This window comes from Falco peregrinus, chromosome 10, assembly GCF_023634155.1.
Source record: "Falco peregrinus isolate bFalPer1 chromosome 10, bFalPer1.pri, whole genome shotgun sequence".
Taxonomy (NCBI): domain Eukaryota; kingdom Metazoa; phylum Chordata; class Aves; order Falconiformes; family Falconidae; genus Falco; species Falco peregrinus.
Window position 1 is genome coordinate 6,715,350 of NC_073730.1, and position 20,719 is coordinate 6,736,068.

At 42.3% G+C, this 20,719-nt stretch overlaps 1 protein-coding gene across 4 annotated transcripts in view; it reads left to right on the forward strand.

Moving 5' to 3' along the window:
• Window positions 1–276: 276 nt before the first annotated feature.
• Window positions 277–20,719, forward strand: part of SOAT1 (sterol O-acyltransferase 1) — a 29,992-nt gene continuing 9,549 nt past the window's right edge. The window contains exons 1-7 of one of the 4 annotated variants that reach the window (XM_055815466.1): window positions 277–397; window positions 3,709–3,842; window positions 11,912–11,970; window positions 17,554–17,702; window positions 17,797–17,856; window positions 18,264–18,371; window positions 20,140–20,422. In XM_055815466.1, the coding sequence (XP_055671441.1) occupies window positions 3,719–3,842; window positions 11,912–11,970; window positions 17,554–17,702; window positions 17,797–17,856; window positions 18,264–18,371; window positions 20,140–20,422 (783 nt within the window). In that variant the 5' untranslated portion in view covers window positions 277–397; window positions 3,709–3,718. Of the gene's footprint in view, window positions 398–674; window positions 872–3,708; window positions 3,843–11,911; window positions 11,971–17,553; window positions 17,703–17,796; window positions 17,857–18,263; window positions 18,372–20,139; window positions 20,423–20,719 lie in introns of those variants that run through there. The other 3 variants (XM_055815467.1, XR_008749026.1, XM_005231627.4) reach the window with 3 other exon arrangements.

Genomic DNA, 20,719 nt, shown 5'->3' on the forward strand with positions numbered 1-20,719 from the left:
CAGGATAAGGAGGCGGCCGCCTGACAGGAAAGTGGGGAGGGGGGGGGGAGGAGGGGGGTCACTGAGGGGGGTCACTGAGGGGGGACACTGAGGGGGGACACTGAGGGTGGCGGAAGGGAGGGTGGGGTGCGCGCCCCACGTGCGCCTCACGTGCGCCCTCCCACCCGGCTTCCCGCCGCCCCCGCACCGCGCGCCCCCTCCCCCGCGGAACGCCTCCCAGCCAATAGGCGGCGGCGGCGCCGCTTTCTCCCCCCCCCCCCCTCCCTCCCCCCCTCCCCCCTGCGCGGTGACGTGCGCGAGCCCCGGGAAGAGGCCCTGGCGCGCGGGCGCGCGGCGGAGGCGGGAAGCGGTCGCGGGGAGCTGGCGCGCGCGGAGGCAGCGGCTCGGTCGCCCTGAGGTGACGCTCCCGCGGGGCGAGGGCGGCCGCCACCCCCCCCTACGGCGCCGGCACCGGTCTGCCCGGCTCCGCGGCAGCGGCTCCGCTCCGTCCCGCCGCCGGCTTTAGGCCCGGCCCGCCCCCAGCGGCACCGGCGTCCCCCCGGCGCGGGGAGGCTGCGGGGGGGGCGGCTGTGCCCGGCGCCCTTCGGAGGGCCGGGCGGCTGGAGGGGGGCGGGCAGCGCTCCGCAGGCCACCGGCCGCCCTCAGGGCCTGGGCTGGGGGGGAGGGGGGGTGTCTCTCTGCTGACAGCGGCCACCACCGCGTAACACTTCCGTGCTTGTTTCCAGGGAGTTAGTGAGGAAGGGAACCGACTTGGTGGTCTCGGGTGTGCTGGAGCCTCGGCAGTGCTTTAAGCAGCTTCCATTGTTATCTGCAGCTTTCCGTCTTTTTTTTCTCTCTTTTTTTTTCCTGCGGAGTGTTTGGCGCGTTGCGGGTGAGCTGTGCAATGACCTTAACTTTGTTTTGGTACCAGCCTAGCTCGTGAAGAGCTCTGCTGATACCGAGGATGTAGCCCGCAGAGTTTGCTATTTAATGTTACCCCCAAGAGCTGAAGAAAAACCTTGGAGATGGGAAGGGTGTTTGGGATAAGTTATTATTTAGCGTAAGCGGTATTGGAGGTAGAAAGTGTGCCCTCACGGTGCTTCCAAGCCTTTTGAAATGCGGTGTACTTCCTATAGGATATTGCTTTTCTCCTAAGGCATGCTAATAATTACCGATGTTTCAAAAGTGAAGATAGAGAAATTCAAGGTTTCTGAGACATTTTATGAGTACCGTAATGCAGTCATGCCTATAGGACCAGGGCGTTTCTGCTGGGAAATCTGATAACAGGATGTGTTTATGGTTCCAGGTGTCCTCCAAGTGCTTGGAGTGGGGTGAGCAGAATGACTGTTCATTAATTTTAAGGAGCGATTTCCTTTTTTTGAAGGGGATGATGAGCATTTTGGAGTTACCCTGGCATTGTGTCATGATTGGTTTAGTTCTAACAGAGATTAGAGGGAGGGTCTAATGCCTTCTGTGCACTGATGTGCTGATAGTTGCTTAGGTACTGTAACATACCTCTCTTCATATGGGAAGTAGACTAGGAAAATGCTTGTTTTCATAAGATTTCCCCTAGCACAGTTCTGGTTTCAGTGTGGAAAATGCTTTGTTGTGATCATTTAGCCTATCTGAATTGAGTAAGTCTTTAAGTTAATTGCTTTTAACTTTTTTTTTCTCACACACATGATTTTTCTTTCCTTCATCCTGAAACTTTATTTTTAACTCCTTTCTGTTAGCCCTTCAGTGAGATACGCTTAACCACTCTGCACTGGAGAGGAAGGAGTGCCGCCTTCACCTCGTGAAGAAGTTGAAAAGTGTACTAAGAAAAGAGTTAAACTCTGTTAAGAGTTGGAAAAACTGCACCTTTAAGGACAGATGTGGCCCACAAGAACAGCTTAACTTGGATCAGGAGGCAGTGGAGAGGCTCGCTAGTGACCTGAGGAATAGCTTGTTAGTGCATGATTTTATAAGGCCGCTCAGTTTCCCCCTCCTCCACTGTTCCATAAACCATACTGTGTGATCAGTGTGATCCATTCTTATCCTTTGATAGGGTTTTGGGCATCTCTCTTGTGTAAGAGCAGAAAGATTGAAATGTTTGCCTGTCCAGGATCTCTATGTAGTTGTAAGACCCAGGTGGGCAAAATGATCCTTTGCTCTAGCATGATGCAGCTGTGTCTGTACCTAGAACCTTGTGGGAAGGCTGAGAGGTGGAAGGAGTAATGTCTCCATGACAGTGACTGATTTGTGTTTAAAGGCAAGAGGGTTGCAGCAATAACTGTATACAGAGCTGGTAGGAAGTAGCTATGTCCCACCAGCTGCCTTTCTGTGCTGCTGAGTGTAGTTACTGTAGGAAGATTTACCATATTCTTCCCTGGTTCTTTCTCTTATTCACGTGAATGCTTTTTGCATTATGTAAACTCTGACAGTATGAGCTATCAGGTATTGCACAAGGCCAGCTGAGAACTTTGTGACTTGTGGTCTTTTTGTTCAATAGATTGTAGACCTGCTGTGATCTCTTGAGACAGAGCCAAGAGGCAATGCTGCAAGAAATGGTGTTGGTGATTGAATTGGTGATTTGTTGTTTGGTGTTGCAGAAGGTTTTTCCCCACCTATGTGCTGTGGTGCCTGAAAGGAGAATGGGAGACTGTTCTACTAGAAGGACAAACACAAGAAGACTCAGGAAAATGCTTGATCATAGTCTTACTTCCCTTTTGCAGAAGTGCCAGTCTCAGTATTCTGCGGAAATCCATCCTTAAATAATTGTTCTGCTTTCTTAGTTTCTCTAAAAGCGCATGAATTTTCCTTGCCTACTCTAATAGTTTATCTGTGCTGGTGCATGTATTCTGTTCACTAGCACAAAACGTGTATTTAAGAGTTTGTGCTAAGGTGAAAAAATATATCAAAAAGGAAAAGTGTTAGTTTGCAAATGTGGTTACATACATGCCTGTGTGATTTTCTGGAAGTCTGGTTCTGAAAATTGTCCCTGGTTGTAGCTACATCTCTGAGAGCTTATTGAACTTCATGGAGAGCATGTTGGAATGTCACTTTGTGACCAAGTTCTGGTCTTCTCCCCTTTCCATTAACGGAGAATTTTTTTCTTTCAGCCTGGCTGTGGTGCTTCAGGTGTTCCCTACTAGCAGCTCTGTCCCCAGCAGTGACCTTTGTCATTGAATCAGGCGTAGTTCAAACCTGATTCTCTTCCTGTTTTTCCATGGTTTGCAATGCAATTGTTGTCTGGCCAAGCAGAGTATGAGGAAGCTGCTCTTTCAGTAAGAATTGAAAACTTGACAGGAAGGGGCTTGGCTCAGACAAAATAATGCGGGTGATTCTGCATCCTACCAGATCTCTCCAAAGACAAATTTTGCTGTCCAGCTGACTGTCAGAAAGGATTTGTGAGGGCCTTTTAAAGATTTCACAAAGACTTACGTTATTTTAAATACTTGGAGGGTCTGTAGGTAACAGAGGGAGCTGTGGAGAGTCACTTTGGTAGTGGTGGGGGATCTTGCCTGGTTACTTTGTTCCTTTACTGCTTGTAGTAAGGGAGAGGAAGTGTGATCTACAGTAAATGACTAATACAAGTGCTTTATTTCCCTTACCCTTGCTCTGAAGTCATGTGGAGGGAAGAAAGTCTGACTTCAGTGTTAGAAGGCTGTGTAAATTTACTCTTGAACAATGTAAAGAGTAAATATATTTTTTTTTTCATTAATTATTTGCTGTCCTTTTCTGGTCTAGCTAGGCAACAATGGCAGGTGAAGACTGTGTAAGAAAACGCCAGTCTGGCTCCAATACAACCTGCAAGACCCCTGAGAATGAAGAAACACAGAGGAGACCTGAGACTGAGAGATCATTTCAAAGCTCAAGCAATGGTGAGACTTTTTTGCTCAGGATTAGTTGCATCTCTGGCATGTGATCTCCTCTAAGGTGTGCTCTCTAGCTTATGGCTCTTGCCTCTTTGCTCTTTCATTTCAGCTTTTCTGCTCATAGAAAGGCTGCCACGGTGGAGCTCCCTGTGTACCAGCTGCACCTCTTCAGCAGGTTTAGGTTGTTTGGAGTGCTGTCCTGCAGAACTTCCCCTCAGGGCTGCACACTGCAGTGCTTACAGGGATCTAGAGTAAAGAAAGTGATTAATTGTCACAGGACAAATGTGTGTCATGAGGAGGAGATGCTTTAATGCTGTAAATGGTGCAAATGCATCTTGAAAACAATTCTGAGTCATCCTGACAAACACTTTTTCTGGGGAGTTCATCTTGCTTCCTTTACAAGCTTAAAGTATGTGGCTCCTTCAAGATTGAATAAAATGGTCTTTAACATACCAGGCTAAGCTGGTGTATCTGTCCTGGCAGACAGATGGAGGTAGAATGGCACAAAGGATGATTCTGTGCTCCTGTGGGCCCTGTTAATGTCAGAACAGCTCCCTTCTATCCAGTCTCAATGTTGGATGCCATAAAATAGAACAATAAAACATTTAGGTTTGTATTCATGTCTGTTGTGGTTACCTTAAAAAAATATGTGGCTTATAGTTGGCTTTGTGGACGGGTCACTGCTGCCTCTGTCCTATCCCTTGAGCTGCAGGGATGGTTGTGGCAGTATGCGTGGGTTTGCCTGTGGACATTGTGACCGTCTCTAATTCCTGGGTTATGCTATACCACATTCCAGCCAGTGATAAGGAGGTTAGTGATGAAATACAGCTTGTTTCCTTTCTCTTTGGGAGACAGAATAAGTAAAAAGCTTAACTGGTTTATCGCAATGTGCCACATGAGTATAAGTTCCAAACCCAGTATAAGTTCCAAAGTGCCAGTGACTCAGGGAGGTAACTCTTACTGGTATGCTTCAGAATACTGTCACTATTTCATAGTACTTCCTTCAGCTGAAATGAGAGTTGGGGCAAATTTAAGTTTGGTACAAGTCAGATTTCTTCTTGCAAAAAAACACGTTGGAGAGAAAGCCATCCCACAAACTGTTTAGAGAACTGGGATTTTAAGCTGTTGGTGGTATGATCATTTTAATTGAATCGAATGGGACTGTTCCATTACTGCTGTTTTTAGAAAATTGCATGGAGTTGAGGGCTACTGTTTTGAAGCAGACTTCTACCTTTCTACATATTGAAACACTTTAACTTTTCTGCATGAGTTTGAGTTCTTTCAGGCTCGTGGGTAAAGAGCAAATATAGCTGTGCTAATTAGGACTTGATAGGTGGGTGTGCTTGTCTTTAAGAGCCTTTCATTGTAATACCTCAGATGTGGCATAATGTCACTGCAGGTAAGATACTGTGCGTGCACAGCAAGTAAACATCTCTTGAAAGTGTACCGGGCTTTCATGCATGTACACGTGCCTGGTGGGTTGGCTCAGATCAGTGCAGTCTTGTTTTAATACAGTACAAACTACAGTGAAGGACAGCAAGGACAGTGGGGAGGAATCCTGATTAATGAAGATGAGGTACCCTCTTATCTTCCAGGGTTGCTGCCAATTCAACAGAAGTGTCAGAAGGACTGAAGCGTTAAGTTCTTGCAGACTTTTTGCTCAGCACAGTGATGGGCACAACAGGAATACTGCAGGGAGGTGGGAGGCATGAGCCTGCCTGACCACATTATAGGCCCAGGAGGAAGATGGTCAGGAATTCCTCCGTATAGGGGGGTTAGATCAGGACCTCTGTGAAACAAAGGTTGAAGCCTTATAAAGTTGAAGTGTTCCCATGTTCCAGATAGCGGCCTTTTGATGTAGTCCAGTGTGCTTGCATAACTTGGTAGGGCTTTCTGTGAAAGCACAGCTGAGGTGGAAGAATTTCTCAAAATCAGTAGCCATAGACTTTCCTCACTTTCTTTTGTCCTAGTTATTCACTTCTGAATAGCTCTTTCTAAGGCATTACTCCTGATGTGTACAAAGGCCGCATAAGGCTAATGATCTGCTGTCTGGCAACTTCCTTTTTATACCATAGCATCTTAACACTGGGTGTTGTGTAGAATTTTAGACAAGATGCATGTGTATTGCAGTCAAGGGACTCTAACCACGTCAAGACTGTCTCCTGTATGCAAGTATTATTTCTGCAGGAAAACTAAATGACTAATGTGATTTCCCACCCTTAATCCTCCCCGATTAGCAAATGCAATCTGCTTTTTAACTTAAGAGTTAATGTGTCAAGGGCCAATTGTTTCCAGAAGTGTGAACTTTCTACAGAAACTTCTAGGCCATTAATCCTTTCTTCATTAAAACTCAAGTGCATTGGCTGATCTGCTTAGAGGAGTAATTTTAATGCATGTATTGGCTTCAGAGCTACATTAGGTCTGACTCTTGTATAGGTTAGGTTATTGTTTTCCTTGCCTCATCAGTGCTTCTGAAAGCTGTCTCATTTCTTGAGTTCTATGACTGAATAGTTTGTACTCTGGTACCCCCAAATTTTATAGCGATGTGGAAATATTCATAGCTTTGAGATTGCCAGAAGAATTCTGTCTCTTGGTGTGTTTCTATCTTCTAATTATTCACTCTGTAATTTCACTTTGACAGGTCTCATATATCACTTCTTGAATTGTCTCCAGTGTCATAATTAAACAACTAATTTGGTCCTGGCATAGAGTCAACAGGTGATCTAGGCAGCAATAATCCCCTGTCAAAAAAAAAATCAGGCTTATACGTTTTCAGCTGGAGATACATAAAAAATATAAGACTTTTCTGCTTAATGGGATGTTGGTATCGGGCAGTACCAGTTTCAGGAAAAAGGACCTGGAACGAGCATAATAGAAACTGCATGGGCAGACCTTTTAAAGTTAGAGAGGATGTGGCTCTTGAGTGTGCTTCTGAGTGCCTCCAAAATGCTAAGGTGAGACTATCCAAAACAGTGAACTGTTGCCTTTGGAGTCTGCCCTTGTTTCCTCAGAAATCAGAAAAGGATTAAAAGTGTCTCTGAAGAGTAATCTGCAAACAGTCTGTGTGGCATCTTTGGTGTGAGTAAGCCTGTTTGGTAATGCTGATCTTAGAAAGGGGTTGTTATCTTCCAGTGAAGAGGTTACTTTTGATCATTCGCAGTGCAAAAGTTCATGTCGCTGCATGAATTGTGTGTGCGCCTGGTGATAGATGGAGGAGGAGGGAGCCCTGAAACAGGGAGCAATTTGGAAAGCTTTAGGGTTTGCAGTCTGACTCACAGCAGTAATTGTTCATTGTATCAACGGGCTATTTCTTACAGATTAGTGAATTTGGCATGAAGCCACTTGAATTGAGTATCTTGGATGTGTTTCTGGCTGATGGATCAAACAGAGCTGTCTTGTCTGAGACTAGCTAGGTTCTGGTAATTCTAGGTGATCTCATGTTTTGCAACCTGGGGGTTTGGTGAAGGCTGAGCAGTTACTTCTGAAGTGCCTGTGGACGTGGTGGCATGACCTAAGACAACGCTGGTGTTTCTTCCTGCTAGTGAAGAGGCTGTTTGGGTCCCATGTCCCTGCAGAAATGACTTTAAACTGAATTTGTTGCCCAACTGTGGTGCAGTGACCTATGGCCTGTGCATTCTTGAGGCAGATCAGCTGAGCTCTGGAAGCAATCTAGTCATAACTTGCATCTTATCTGCTGAATGGCCAAATAAATAACTGTAAGTAAGAATAAGGCTTATTAGCATTAAATTATTAGCATATGTTGTATATGGAAGACTCCCTCTTCGTGCTGTAGCCACACACTAGGTTGGCTTTAGCATTGCTTTCCTTCAGATAACATCTTCAGTGTTTTTGGAGGGAGCCGTTCAATCCAGGTATCTGACAGTAATGAAATCTTTCTGCCTATGTTGATTTAACATCTTGAATGGCAAGTTGTCTGATCAAGAAATAATGAAGATAGTATTTTCAAACTGAAGATAGTATTTTCAAACTGTTGTAGAGAAGGACAGTGTTGGTACAGTTTGTATCTGTGATTTTCCATGAAGATCCTGAAGCTAAGCAGATCCTGACATCCTTAGGGGAAAATGCTTCTGAACTGGGTGGTGTGCTTGGTTGTTTTGAGAAGCATGTCTTTTTTTGGATTTTTTTTTTTGTTTGTTAGTTTTTTTTAAAGTGTCAGTAAACTAAAGCCTGTTTGTGTGCTTTTCCTAGCCTCTCTGTGAAGGGCATTTTTGTCTTGAATGCTGTGCAGGGATTTAGATAGCAGTAGTCTCCCTGGGTTGTTCTGACTGCTCAGTAATGTGCTTACTGCCACAATGCAGGAACAGTTTGAGTGGCAACAGGTTTGAGTGCTGGGCTGCAGGCTGGAACTGTAACACTGCACGCAAGCCACAGCATTACTCAAATGACTTATTCCCACTTGTGCCCTCAGTGGTAATTGCAGAGTGTAGCGGTTAAATAAAATGAATGCTTTTAAACACAGTTAATTTTTGAGAGCTTGCTTAGTAGAGTGCTGGTTAGTGTCTCACGTAGAAGCTGTTTTTGTTGGATCCCCAGCTGCAGCACTAACAGATCATACGAATGGGACACTTCTCTAGTCATCTCAAATGTCACTTATCTGTAACATATGCTAGAGTAAGCTGAAAAAAGGACAATGGGATCCTTTAAGAAAGATAGTGTGTAAGTCTTCTGTGAAACCTAAGATGCTCAAGTTTTCAGCAATAAGTGTTGGTTCTCAATCTTCAAGTGATCTTTTGTTATCCTGGTTTCCTATGGAAACAAAGCTTACACTTAAATTGCTCTTTTTCTTTTCTTTTCTCCCCCCCCTCCCCCCACCCCCCTTCTGCCTGTTGAACCTGCTTGGGATTCGGGCTGTGCAGGGCTATTGCATCCTACAAGATCAATGTCTACAAGCCCAAAACAAGTGGTCAGCGAAAGATCTTATCAATGTCTTTGGGAAAGGAGCATGACTCCCATTAAGCTAGAACTTCTCCCTGTGAGTAAAGCTCTTCCAAAGCAAAGCCTGTGAAACTTGCTAGTATTTCATACTAGTCTTCAAAGAAGATTTTCTTCCTTATCACTTTAAATATATTTCCCATTTTCTTAAGGTGTATCCCATCTTGTTTTAAATGCTAAGATGTGTATTTTAATAATATTGCTTGTGTTGTGAAGCCTTGAGTCCATTTTTGTAATGGTGTTGCCTTTGCAATCCCAAAGTGACACAGAGGGATCCAGACTTCATTTTCAGTGTCAAAGAAAAATGAGGATTTGGACTTCTCAGCAGTGCATAATTCCTTTTAGACTCAAAATCACATGATGGTTCTTTTCGTGAATGACCTCACAGAACATTAGTAGCAGCTTGCACAACAGAAGATGAGTGATGCAAGAAGATGATGAGTTTGTGTTCTCTGGTATCTGCCTTGTGAAGCAGCTTGAGTTTATGGGGCAATGCAACACAGCAGAATGAGTTGTTGTTTTGGGGTGGATTTTCTTCTACACAGGACTCTGTTCTGGGAAAGAAGCAACAAGCTTGCAGGTGCTTTTATTTTGTTATAGGTGATGTGTATACTGAAGACACGGAGATATCTTGATTTTAAAGCCTTTTGAAAGATGCTGTGCATACACACTGGTGTGTGGGTGAATAAAGTGATAGGAGGGACACTGCCTACCATTTAGCAATTGCAGTGTCAGCAGGTCAGAGACTGGTCTCATTTCCTCCAACCATTAGGGCTGTGCATTAGGTATCTGTAAAACTGGTACATCCATCATTAAGGCATTGTAAATCAAAAAGGTTGTCTCATTTCCAAAGTGAGCCACTCCTGGGTAGTTATTATAACTGAGGCTTTGAATGCAAGATCTGACAGGAAATAAATGGTCAAAGCAGTGGTTATTTATTTTTAGCTTAGCTTACAAAGGAAATAGTGTAACCCCTTAAGTTTCATGTGTCCTGTCCTCTTTGGCCATGTTGAACAGCTTCAAGCAAACTTGATAGTGTCTTGAAGGCTCACAGCTGGATAAGAGACACAAATTCTTACCTTTCTACAGGAAAAGGTTGGTTGTGCTTTGAGCTCAGTAGCTCTGTCTGGTCTGCTTTCTAACAGGTAAGCGCAAAGTGGTTCTCGGTGTAGGAGAGGGAGCTGTGAATACAGTTGTGGAGTGGCACAGTGGGGGATTAGAGCCATTGAGATGATACGAACAGGATACAGTTCTGCTGCTTCTGGAAAAACCTGATTTGAATTTTTTTTTTTTAATTTATTGGGGGAGAGTCTGTTTGAGACGAGCTGAGTGGGACTGAGTGGGGCGAGGGACCCTCTAGCGGTATTTTACACTCAAATTGTTTTCCAAACTGCTGCTGTTCAGCAAGTGTAACAGCATGATGAATTTAAATGCTGAGGTAATTTATTTGTCTTGGAGGTGAGATGCTTAGCAACCAGGAATTCTATTTTTGTAAAAATGGATCTTTGCATGCAGCCAAAAATTCATAGTGTTAAGCAGTTTCCTTGTTTGTTGTTGCATTGCAAGGCTGCTAAGCAATAGGCTGTTGTTGCTGGCCTGTTCTTAAGTCTATAGCTTGTGTAGCAGTTTTTATGGACAAAAAACCCAATCTTCTTCCTTGGGTGGGGGGGGAGGAATTTGAACAACTGAGTGTAGTTTCATTGAAGATAGTCTCTTGTTTTCTTGTTTCATTTAACTATTCTCCAATATTGGAATTGGAGTCATCTCTGAAGCAGATCTACCCAAACTTCTTATAACTAATTGCTCATGAGAGCACCTTCAGACCAGTGTTCATCATAGAAGCACTTGCTTCTATTAGAGCAACACACTACATTTTGTGTACATAGGCTGTGCACATAAAAGGAGGACGAGACAAGGAGGCTGTATTATAAACTGTGATATTGCTATGAATCTGTTTTTCTTGTCACACAGCAGCACAACACTGGCACTTCTATGGCAAATCCATTAGCTCATGCTTCCCTGGAAATGTTACTAGGGAATCAGTTCAGAACCTTCTTTTTCTAAAAGTGGTAATGTTGTCTTAGAAACTGAGCGTGCAAGTTGTAATGCTAACCATGTGTTCATGTGTAAGGTACTGTTGTAGCTGTAGTTGCCAAACAACAAGCACAAGGTTTGTTGCTATCTTTAAACCTGACTAGTATTTTGGGGGGTGGATACTGCTGCTTTAATCTTGCTTTTCCTTCACATGCAAGGGTCTGTTTTAAGTATCTTGGGGTGTTCTTATTGAAGAAGTGAAACACCAGCTGGCTTGCGAGCACTCTGTAACCATTGCAGACAAACCTTGTCTTAAAACTCAACTAGTCTGAAGTCTGACTTGTATATGTTGTTTCTCTTGATGTCAGAGGCATCTCAGATGTATGTAGTTCTTTATGCAAAAGAAAGGTGATATTTGAGGCTTTACATATTAGCCAGTGGTATTAGTAATGGTAAAAGTTAGATGATGTTCACAGCATGGTTATACCTGACTGCTTAAGCAATGAAACACATTGAAGAATACAGTCAGACTGAAATCTAGTGCTTCTCCTGGGGGATGAAAGGAGTGGGAATAGCCAGGTTTGAACCTTCCAACTTGCCATTTAGTGTTTCTTCAGAGCTGGTTATGGTATTTTACAGGTAGTTGTGACTTGACTGCCTCATCTATTGGCAATGCAGAGACCTACAGACAACATCTAGTTCACTGTGCATAAGATAAAGCTCTGATAAAAGATCAGCACACTTGGATATGACCTTCTAAGGGTTGTTCTAATTGCTGTTTCAAGGCTGAATATGTTTAGGGACCTTGGGAAGATTTGCAGAGTTGCTGATGGAAAACAAAGCTTTCGAAAATCCAACATGTTATCAGCTGTTGACTGCCTTATGCTGGGATCCTAAATGTCTGTTGAAAATACTTCATCATAGCTTATGAATTTCTTTCTTTGTTTTGAACCTCCCTTATTAGAAGCCAGAAGCACTAATGAAAAATCAGTGACTGAGCTACTGTATGTTATGCTCTCTGTGTTTCCAGATATGCAGCTCACATTACTGAAAATGCAAGTGTTAACATATTTGCTTTCTTTCCTTAGGCCGGGTTGATGTTGACCATGTGATAACAAGGAAAATGCAGCTAATAGCAGAAGCTGAGGTAAGTACACTCTAATGCTTGCTTGTGGGGGGGAGTGGGATAATTGACCCTGAACGTCTTTTGGAGAGTCGTGTATTTGGAGCACAAATCCCTATTCAATTATAGCTTGAGTGCAGTGACTCTTATACGGCCCTCTTTCTCTCCTTGCCTTCTCTTCTACTTTGCACAAGAGGGGTAGTATTATCAAATACGTTCTGTTGCACTTGACCCCAATAGGTTGAAGTCCAAAGATAAGAATGAACTTTGAGGCCTGTAAATAAAATGGAACTTCCCTTACCTAACTTTTGGCAGTGTGATTATCAGCTAGCATGCTGGCATATTTGGTTTTTAAAATGCTCTGTGTCCTGCTATCCATTGAATAAAGGGTAGTGTGTAGCCTGTATCCCACAGCTTCTGTCGCTCTGGCTGTAGAGATGACCTTCCTGAGCCTTTGACCCATTCTTTCTGTCAGTGAGCAATATCCTCAAAGAAAACAGCACTGAGTATTTTTAATGTAATCTCTGTCTGAGCTGCCATTGTTTTGAATTATGTTAAGGTGATTTATGCCTAAATTAAATGAAGTTAGCTAACAATGAACTGCACCCTCCTCGTTAACCATTGTTTTGTAGTGTGCATGTTCTTCAGGGCAAATCGTTCTGCTCTCTTGCTTCATTTTATTGCAGAAAATTAATTCCATAGTAAAGATGAAGTAATCTAATTGTGCCAGCCTTATGTGAATATTAGGGAGTATATACTTACAAGGTAGAGAAAAATATCTTGCACCTTTGAGATGTTTTCCTGTTCAAGTCTCTTTTTTTTTTTTACCTCTATAGGTGGTGTGTAACTTACAACAGATGTAACTAAAGTGTATTTAAATGTCTTTTGCAAAGGGCATACTGCTTTTTGTGCTGAAACTCCTAAAATTCAGCTCTGAATTTTTTCATACATTGCCTTCTCTGAATAATTCTTAGTGGGGACATGATAGAACAAGCCTGTTATCTTTACTCTGCAAACAAAACAGCTACTGCAAATCACTGTGTTGGCAATAAATGCTTGCAGGAGAACACTCTGACTATTAAGCACATGGAGCTTTGTAAGTTCCAGGGAATGCTAGTTGGTTTCAAGGGAACAGCTTCATCTTGGATTTGTTTCTTCAGGAATGTCTCTTGTTTCTAATTTATTTTGTTTTCCTGGCCACCGGCTTTGAGACATGCTAGTCTGTAGACAAAGTAATATCTTATCTGCAAAGAGAATTGAAGAAAACCAGCAAGGTCAGTGGCACTTCAATTACTGAAGTTTCTCCCAAACCATGGGGAGTTCAGGTTTTAAACCTTAAGTTAGGCAGCTGGCAAGTTTGTTTAAGGTGCCTCAAAGCTACAGTAATAGCTATAAAGCTAAGTAAAAACCTCAATCTACTGCAAAGCTCCTGAGAATTCCTGGATACTTGACCCTTTTGTTGTGTGAACCACTGAACAAAGCTTGGATTGCAGTTTTATGTTTTAGGTGATAGGTATCTGAGGTCTAGACAGTAGTTTGACTTCTGCAGAGTGCTGGTCACTGACACTTCCCACTGATTTAAACTGATTAAAAGGGGTTTGTAGGTGCAAGGTGTTAAGTCATGCGTAGGCTGCCTTTGTGCATCTGCAGTCCAGTCTGAAAATCTAGTCCTTTTGTTCATCCTAAACTCAGTTGAGAATGGTTTGTTAAGTCACTTGGTCAGGGCTGGATTTTGTCATGTTTCAGTGACTGCAATTAGCTGATCTGTTTTAATGAGTAAAATGCTGGAGAACTTTTGCAACTATCTCTTTATAAGCAAGCTACAGGGTTACTTCCCTCAACTTTCTCTGACTTCTCATCAATTATTGGTCAGCTTCTGCCTTTTACAGCATAGCATTCTTTTCATACTTGCCCCCCTTCGTGGTTTTGTAATGACCTGATTCTTTTTTTTAAACTGAATGGTGACAGCTGAGTGCATCTGTCCAGTTCCTTGTCTGAGGCTCCAAGCATGCTTTAGGAAGCTCTTGGTTAAGTGCTCTCCATTGGGGGAAGCTACAATGAGGCCGTTTGTGTATCCATGCCCTGTCATAGTGAAGGCTGGTGGGAGGTGCTTCTTTTAATAACTTTTATTTCTCTGGTGACTGGGTGGAGGGTGCTTGGCTTGCTAAGCACTAACAGTTACTCTGTCAATTGCCCAACTAGATTGCTCTTTGAATGGTCGTAGTAATAGTTGATAATACAGTGCGATATATTGTGCAGTTTTGTTGTACAGAATTACAGTTACTGTAAGGTCTATGCTCTGGTTGTATTTTACTTAATCTAATGAGAACTCATGCCCTGCTCTTCCAATCCAAACACATGCATATGTTTCTATCAGCCTTGGGGGGTTGTATGAGGGGGAGGCAATCTCAGCAGAGTGCTAACTACAGAGAAAAGGTAGTTTAAGGAAATAATTTCTGTTGAACTCATGCTGAGAGATTAGGTTGAAAAAAGGGGAGAAACTTAAAAAAATACAAAACCAAACCACAATCAAAAAAGAGTTTTGGTAGGAATGAATAGTGCTTTGTTTGGCATGGAAATTTGAGTGCTCCAAGAGGAGCAGGAATTTCTGCTTGACTTTTTTAGTAGCGATACGTGCATGCCAGAGAGCACCAGTGTCTTCTGTTACAGGTTCTAGTTCTAAAGCACTCAGTGGGGTGTTTTTTTAATCCTGTTCTTGAATTAACAAGTCTCCATTTCTTGCAGAGGCAATCTTCTCTGCCTCCCAGAAAAGCACTATTGAAAAGTAGCCAGCTCCTAAGAGCTTCTGTTTCATTAAGCACTGTTGAAGTTTGTTTAGTCTGCACTGACCACTGCTAAATAGGGGGGAAAAATTTTTAAGTTAAATATTAATCTGCTCCTCCTAGTGCAACTTCTGTTTCAAGAGATCTCTCTGGATCTGACCGCTACAAAACAGGAGGAATGTAAAGTTCTGAGGCACCTTGACTTCAGGGTCTTCTGTTTTTATGTGATCTCATTTCACATTGTCTTGTATGTTCTGCCAGAGAGTTAAACTTGCTTACTTGGCTGTTGTCACACGAGACAGTAGCATTTTCTAAGAATATATCCTCTATTAATATATTTTGTTAGTCTACAAGTCTTGCTTCTAGAGAAGACTTTTTAGCTTAGTTTTTTGGGTGATCTGTCGTATAAAATCAATTCAAGCATGCTTGGAAAATGAAGGAGATAACCATGGATGACAAGTGTCCATCAGTGGAAACAGACTCCTTAAAACATAGCTGTGGAAGGAGGTCTATGTAAGAGGCAAATATATCACTGCTGCAGCTTTTAGCTAACATTTTCTTTTGGTTATCTGGCTTTTCCTTCTTATACCTTGTACCTATTCTTTTTTAGCAAAACCAATGCTGCTGCAGCTTGCTGTGGTATGATAGTTAGGCACTGAAACTTAAACATGTACTAACAAATAAGCTCAAGTGTCACAAATGCCTTTTTGAGGAAGCATCATTTTTGTGCCTAACTTCCCAACTCTTTCCTTCCCTCCTCAAAAACTGATTTATTGGTTTTGTTACTTGTCTTAAGTAATTAAGCCTTAAAGATTAGAAAGTAGGTAGCAGTCAGGAATTCTGAAGGTTATTGGGGAAACAGAAATGCTTCTTAAGCAGGTATCAGTAGGAAGACTAGTGAAATATGTAGATATTATGGAGGAAAACTTGAACCTTGAATCCGGAGGCAGACAAAAAGTCCCAGGCAAAAGGATGGTCAGACAAATGTTGTTAGCACAGTATGCAATTAGATCTGAAGTAGTTTCTGGAAACTTGCCTGTCTCCTGTGCTGAAGATGGTGGTTATCTGGCAGAGCATTCTCAAAAGGTTTATCGTTTAGGAACTGAGGGGTTAGCCCTTACCCATGCTTCATCACTAGGCTCAAGTGTTGGGGAAAACATTTGGTCTCTGAGGACCTGACATTAAGGAACTGAATTCTTAGAAGTATCATAAATCACTGTCTTCGGTAGAGATCTTAAGAGGTCTTAGGATCTTTAGATTCCCAAAGTTCTCACTGAAATACAGTGAATGCATGATGCATTTTTCTTTGCTTGAGGGAATTAATTTTGAATGCTTTTTTTCTAGTCATAAGAATAAAAAGCCACTGTGCAAATCTCAGGATCCTCTCTGCATATAAAGAGTAAGAGAAATTGCACCACAACATAACGCTATCCAGAGCTCAGTGTAGCACTTTCTGCAGAAACAAGTAACTTGAAACATTTTATCATCAAGTTTCTTCTAAATGTATCTACTTTTTAAAACTGCCTGGGGGGTGGGAAATCAAGTTTTTGAAATTTCATGTTATGAGACTGAATAGCAGATCCAACTGTATTGCAGACAGGAAAATACAGGAATGAATTACACATGCTAGTCTTAAGGCAAGACAAAAAGGATGTGGAAACATCATAGCATTTTAGTCTGCCTTTTGCAGGTGAATTATAGCCCTTGTCTGGATAACTTATTATTGGGAGGGTTAAGCAATGTTTTCCTTTCTAGAAAAGAAACTCTTTATCAGATGAAACAAGCAGTCTTTGACTAGGGTCACCTATGCTTTATCCACAACTCATTATCTCCTTTTTTGCACCCTATCAATGCATTTTTCCAAAAATATGGTAGAGGGGAATGCTCATCTCTGATTTTTCATGAACCCTCTAGACGTCAAGGTCTTTAGTAAACCAGATGCTTCAGAAGTTGCCTTTGTCTATTAAAATGAGAGAAGAAAAATATGAATAGGCTAAAAATGGTGAAATTTTGTCACAACTGGCTGTTAATGGAGAAGATAACTTGTATAAAGTTATCCGAAGAAAAGGGAGTGTAGGAGATTCAAGTGGGATATTTGACCCCATGAGTTCTTGAACTTCAGTCTTGCTGCCTACCAGTTTTGTGTCTCTCACTGCTCAGTCTTAACACTTAACAGTTACCTAGTATTTCGCTTTCATGAAAATTTTCTGTACATTCTGTAACTTCAGTCGTATGTGAAAGTTTTCATCCAAACAGTGGTAGCAGTGGAAGGATAAATTTGGTCCTTCTTCCTGCAGTCATGTCATTGAGATCACTTCTGCATTAATGCATAAGAACATCAAGGATGATTGTTTAGCCACAAGCCTGAAAAGATCTGTTTTCCCCTTAATAATACTATATGGACTAAAAAGTAAATCTTGTTCATGCTTGTTTCGTATGCTAAGGATGTAACCAGTTAAAATTGAGAAATTTTTCTGGGGCTCATGTATTAAATTTAGTTGAACCTTCTTGGCACCATGAAAAATGTGAAATACCTGCCACTCCAGACCAAAAGCATACCAAGAGCAGTATGTTTACTTTGCTCCTCAGTGTTTTGTCTGATGGAGATGATGAACGTTATTCAAAGTCCTCTGGCCTGAGGTACATGAACAGGCCAGGATAAGCCCCTCATCTTGCCCAAGTTGGTGCCAACTGTAGGCAGATGGTACAGGGATGTCTTCTTGATGCCTTGCACTGTTCTGCTCTGGAATAAAAGGGAATATAAATATTTTATGAAAATGTATCCAGGGAATTAAACAATCTTCTACTCTGTTTTTACTGTCAGCAATTGAAGCCAGCTTTCATGAAGGAAGTGGACAGTCACTTCACAGAGTTTGTGAACAGTTTAGTGGCTAAATCAGCACTCCTGGACTCCTCATCTTCAGCCTCCCTCTTCCCAGCTTCCTGTGCAGAGAAGGAACTGCACAAAGCCAAGTAAGTCAGTTTTAAGCTGTTCGTATAACAAGGTTATGTTTCCTGGAAGCCTTATTTCCGTTCTTGTCTCAAATGTTCTCATCTGTGTTTGCAGGACCTTGAGGGCTCCTCCAGAACATGGGAAGATCTTTACTGCCCGCAGGTCCCTCTTGGAGTGAGTTAACTTCAGATTTTCCATTAAATTGATTGAAAATACTAACTAGCCTTTGCTTTGAGGTACTCTCCCCACCACCACCTGTGGTCTTATGTTCAAACCCATGTGGGCTAATCTGTTTAAGCTTCTCTGTTTTTTCTAGTGCAGTTTGCAGGCTTCCCCAAATGTAAACCTTAATTACAGTCTTCTCAGTACCACTGAGATAATGGCTAATTATCCTTTGTCTGAAGATAAATGGGGGAAATGTCTTGTGTACACTGGCACCTAGACTGTACCTTAACTTCAGCCTCTTGAATTGGGGTGGCAGTGATGTCATCTTGCCTTACTGTGAAACACGTTGAAAGCCAAGTACTGGGGGTGTGATGTGCTGTGTGAATGGCCTGATAGCATTTGGATCTCTCCCTCAGTGAGCTGTTTGAAGTGAGTCACATCAGGACGATCTACCACATGTTCATCGCTCTTCTCATTGTCTTCATCCTCAGCACACTTTTAGTAGACTTCATTGATGAAGGAAGGTAAGAATGCTTTGGAAAGGCAGGGATCAGGGCTGGGAAATACTCGCTTCCAAAGCACCAGAGGTACATGAAGCCGCAGAATGGTGCGGAAAGGAGGGGGAATCCTTCCTTGGGATGTTGTTGGAAGCGAGGGTTTTCAATTGGGCATACTTAAAATATGTGATGAAGTCCATTGAAGGGGGGGAAATGATCCCGTCAGATCCCTTGAGGGGGGATATGGTCCCTTCAAATCTGATAGCTAGATATTAGGAAAAAAATACAGATTGGTGTGTTCTGTGAGAATTATGGCCAGCACGTGCTTAGTTCATCACAAGGCTGGCAAAAGGGAGGGGTCATCATTGAATGTAGACTGCTTTAGTTGAATACCTTTAACGAAATGGTGGCTTTCAGCTGCTTGCGTTGTTTGAAGGGGAACTGTGTTTAGAAAAACTTTAAATACTTGAGCAGTACTTCCGCTGTTTAAAAATGACAGTCCTGGAACGCTGTACTCGTGCTTAAATAAAAATAGAACTTTTTGGTTTTCCTGGGGGAAAAAATGTCAAGGGGATTGGCACAGCCTCTGTTAAGGTTGTGCTTTGCAGGTAGCCAGTTGTGAACAAGATTGTGAAAGACTGCTTTCCTCACACTTGCTTGTTGCTATATATAGTATCTTGGCAAGCTGTATCCCATGTACACAAGTAGGATTACATGTTTATCTTGCCAATTATCTGATTTTCAGTGTGCAAAACTGGAGCTGTATCTTGATGATAATCATTGTCCTTCTTGTCCAAGAGTATAAGAGGCTTGTGCGCTATTGAATATTGTTTAGCTGATCCTGACTTAATAGTGTATGGAAATTGAAGGAGAATAGGCATTTACCCCTAAAATTAACTAATAGGAGCAGAATTATCAGATTACTTAAAAAAAAAAATCATTGCTGTGTTCTGAGCTAGATCTGATAACTTGGATGCAGTTTACAAGTGAGCCTCCACATGAGAACAAATAAATTGGTATACTCTGTACCACCTTCTTCTGACCTTAGTTCAGAAGAGCTGCTTATGTGTAGGAGTAAGCTTTGGTGACTTTGATAGCCGGTAAGGCTGAACATCCTTTTATTTATGTCGTTACGTTTTAAGCTTGATTAGTGAACTAAGTACCTGGCGCACACCAGTTGGACATACTTGGACTGACCATGCAATGACCCGAAGCCTTCTGGGTGACTTCTAAACTGAATCTACGTGGAATGCCTATAGATTTCAGAAAGCAGAAATTAAATTAGGTTTGAGTGTCAGATATTAAAATACCTCGTGACTATAGAGGTAGGGAAAAAGCCTCTTTAGGTGTTAAACTCCTGGAAAGAACTGATTCTTAATGTGATAGTGGTGATGTCTTGGGAGTGTTCTCCAAAAGCTCTTTTGGACCCTGGTTCAGCAGTAGATCATTTAGTCACATGCTTGTTCTTAGCAGGGATGATCTTGAGCGTGCTCTTAAAGCACATGCTGATCTTAAAGATGTGCTTAAGCCCTTTGGGATTTGAAGGTAAGCTGTGCCTGACAGCGTTGGTGGCATGAGTCCTTCATCTCTTTATTTTCTGATGTGTTTGTGGGTGGTCACTTAAATCTGCCACAGACAGCCCTCTGTTTCTAAGCTGAAAATTGCCACAGTCGCTTCTAGCTGGGCTGTCAGTTATAATCTGGAAGCTTTGCATTTTGTATCCACTTAGTGGAGTAGAAGTATTTCTAATGAAACAATGGACGCTGAGTATTGTCTCTTTCCTTGTGCCTTCTAGGCTGGTCCTGGGATTTGATCTCTTGGTCTTTGTTTTTGGAAAGTTCCCGGTTGTCTTCTGTACTTGGCTGTGCATGTTCTGTGCCACAGTTATCATTCCCTACAACCTTTTTGTCTGGTGGGCCCAAGGCTATTGCAGTTCTTCTCATCGCGTAATCCACACTCTCTTCTATGGGATGTTGTTCACACTGTTCCAAACAGCTGGGCTTGGATTTGGACCAACCTATGTTGCTGTATCATATGCCCTGCCCCCGGCTTCCCGTTTTATTGTAATACTGGAACAGGTAGGTCCCTACTTGGTATCTTTGGATATATTGAATCTTGTTTTCAAAATGGAAAGGGTCCTTTTTCATAAGGAGTCATGTGTTGCTTTTATTCATTAAGTCGGGGCTGTGAATGGAGTTTGTCTTTTGACTTGAAGACAGACTTATATGCAGCAACTCTAATGAGAAAAAGTAGATGGTAAACTTCAGTTTGACCTGGAAACCACTTGGGTTTTTTTGCCTTTTTAAGATTTTGCCCTTTTAAGATTTTACTGTGGGTTTTTTCTGAACGTACTTCAAGGCTGAAATTCCATTTAC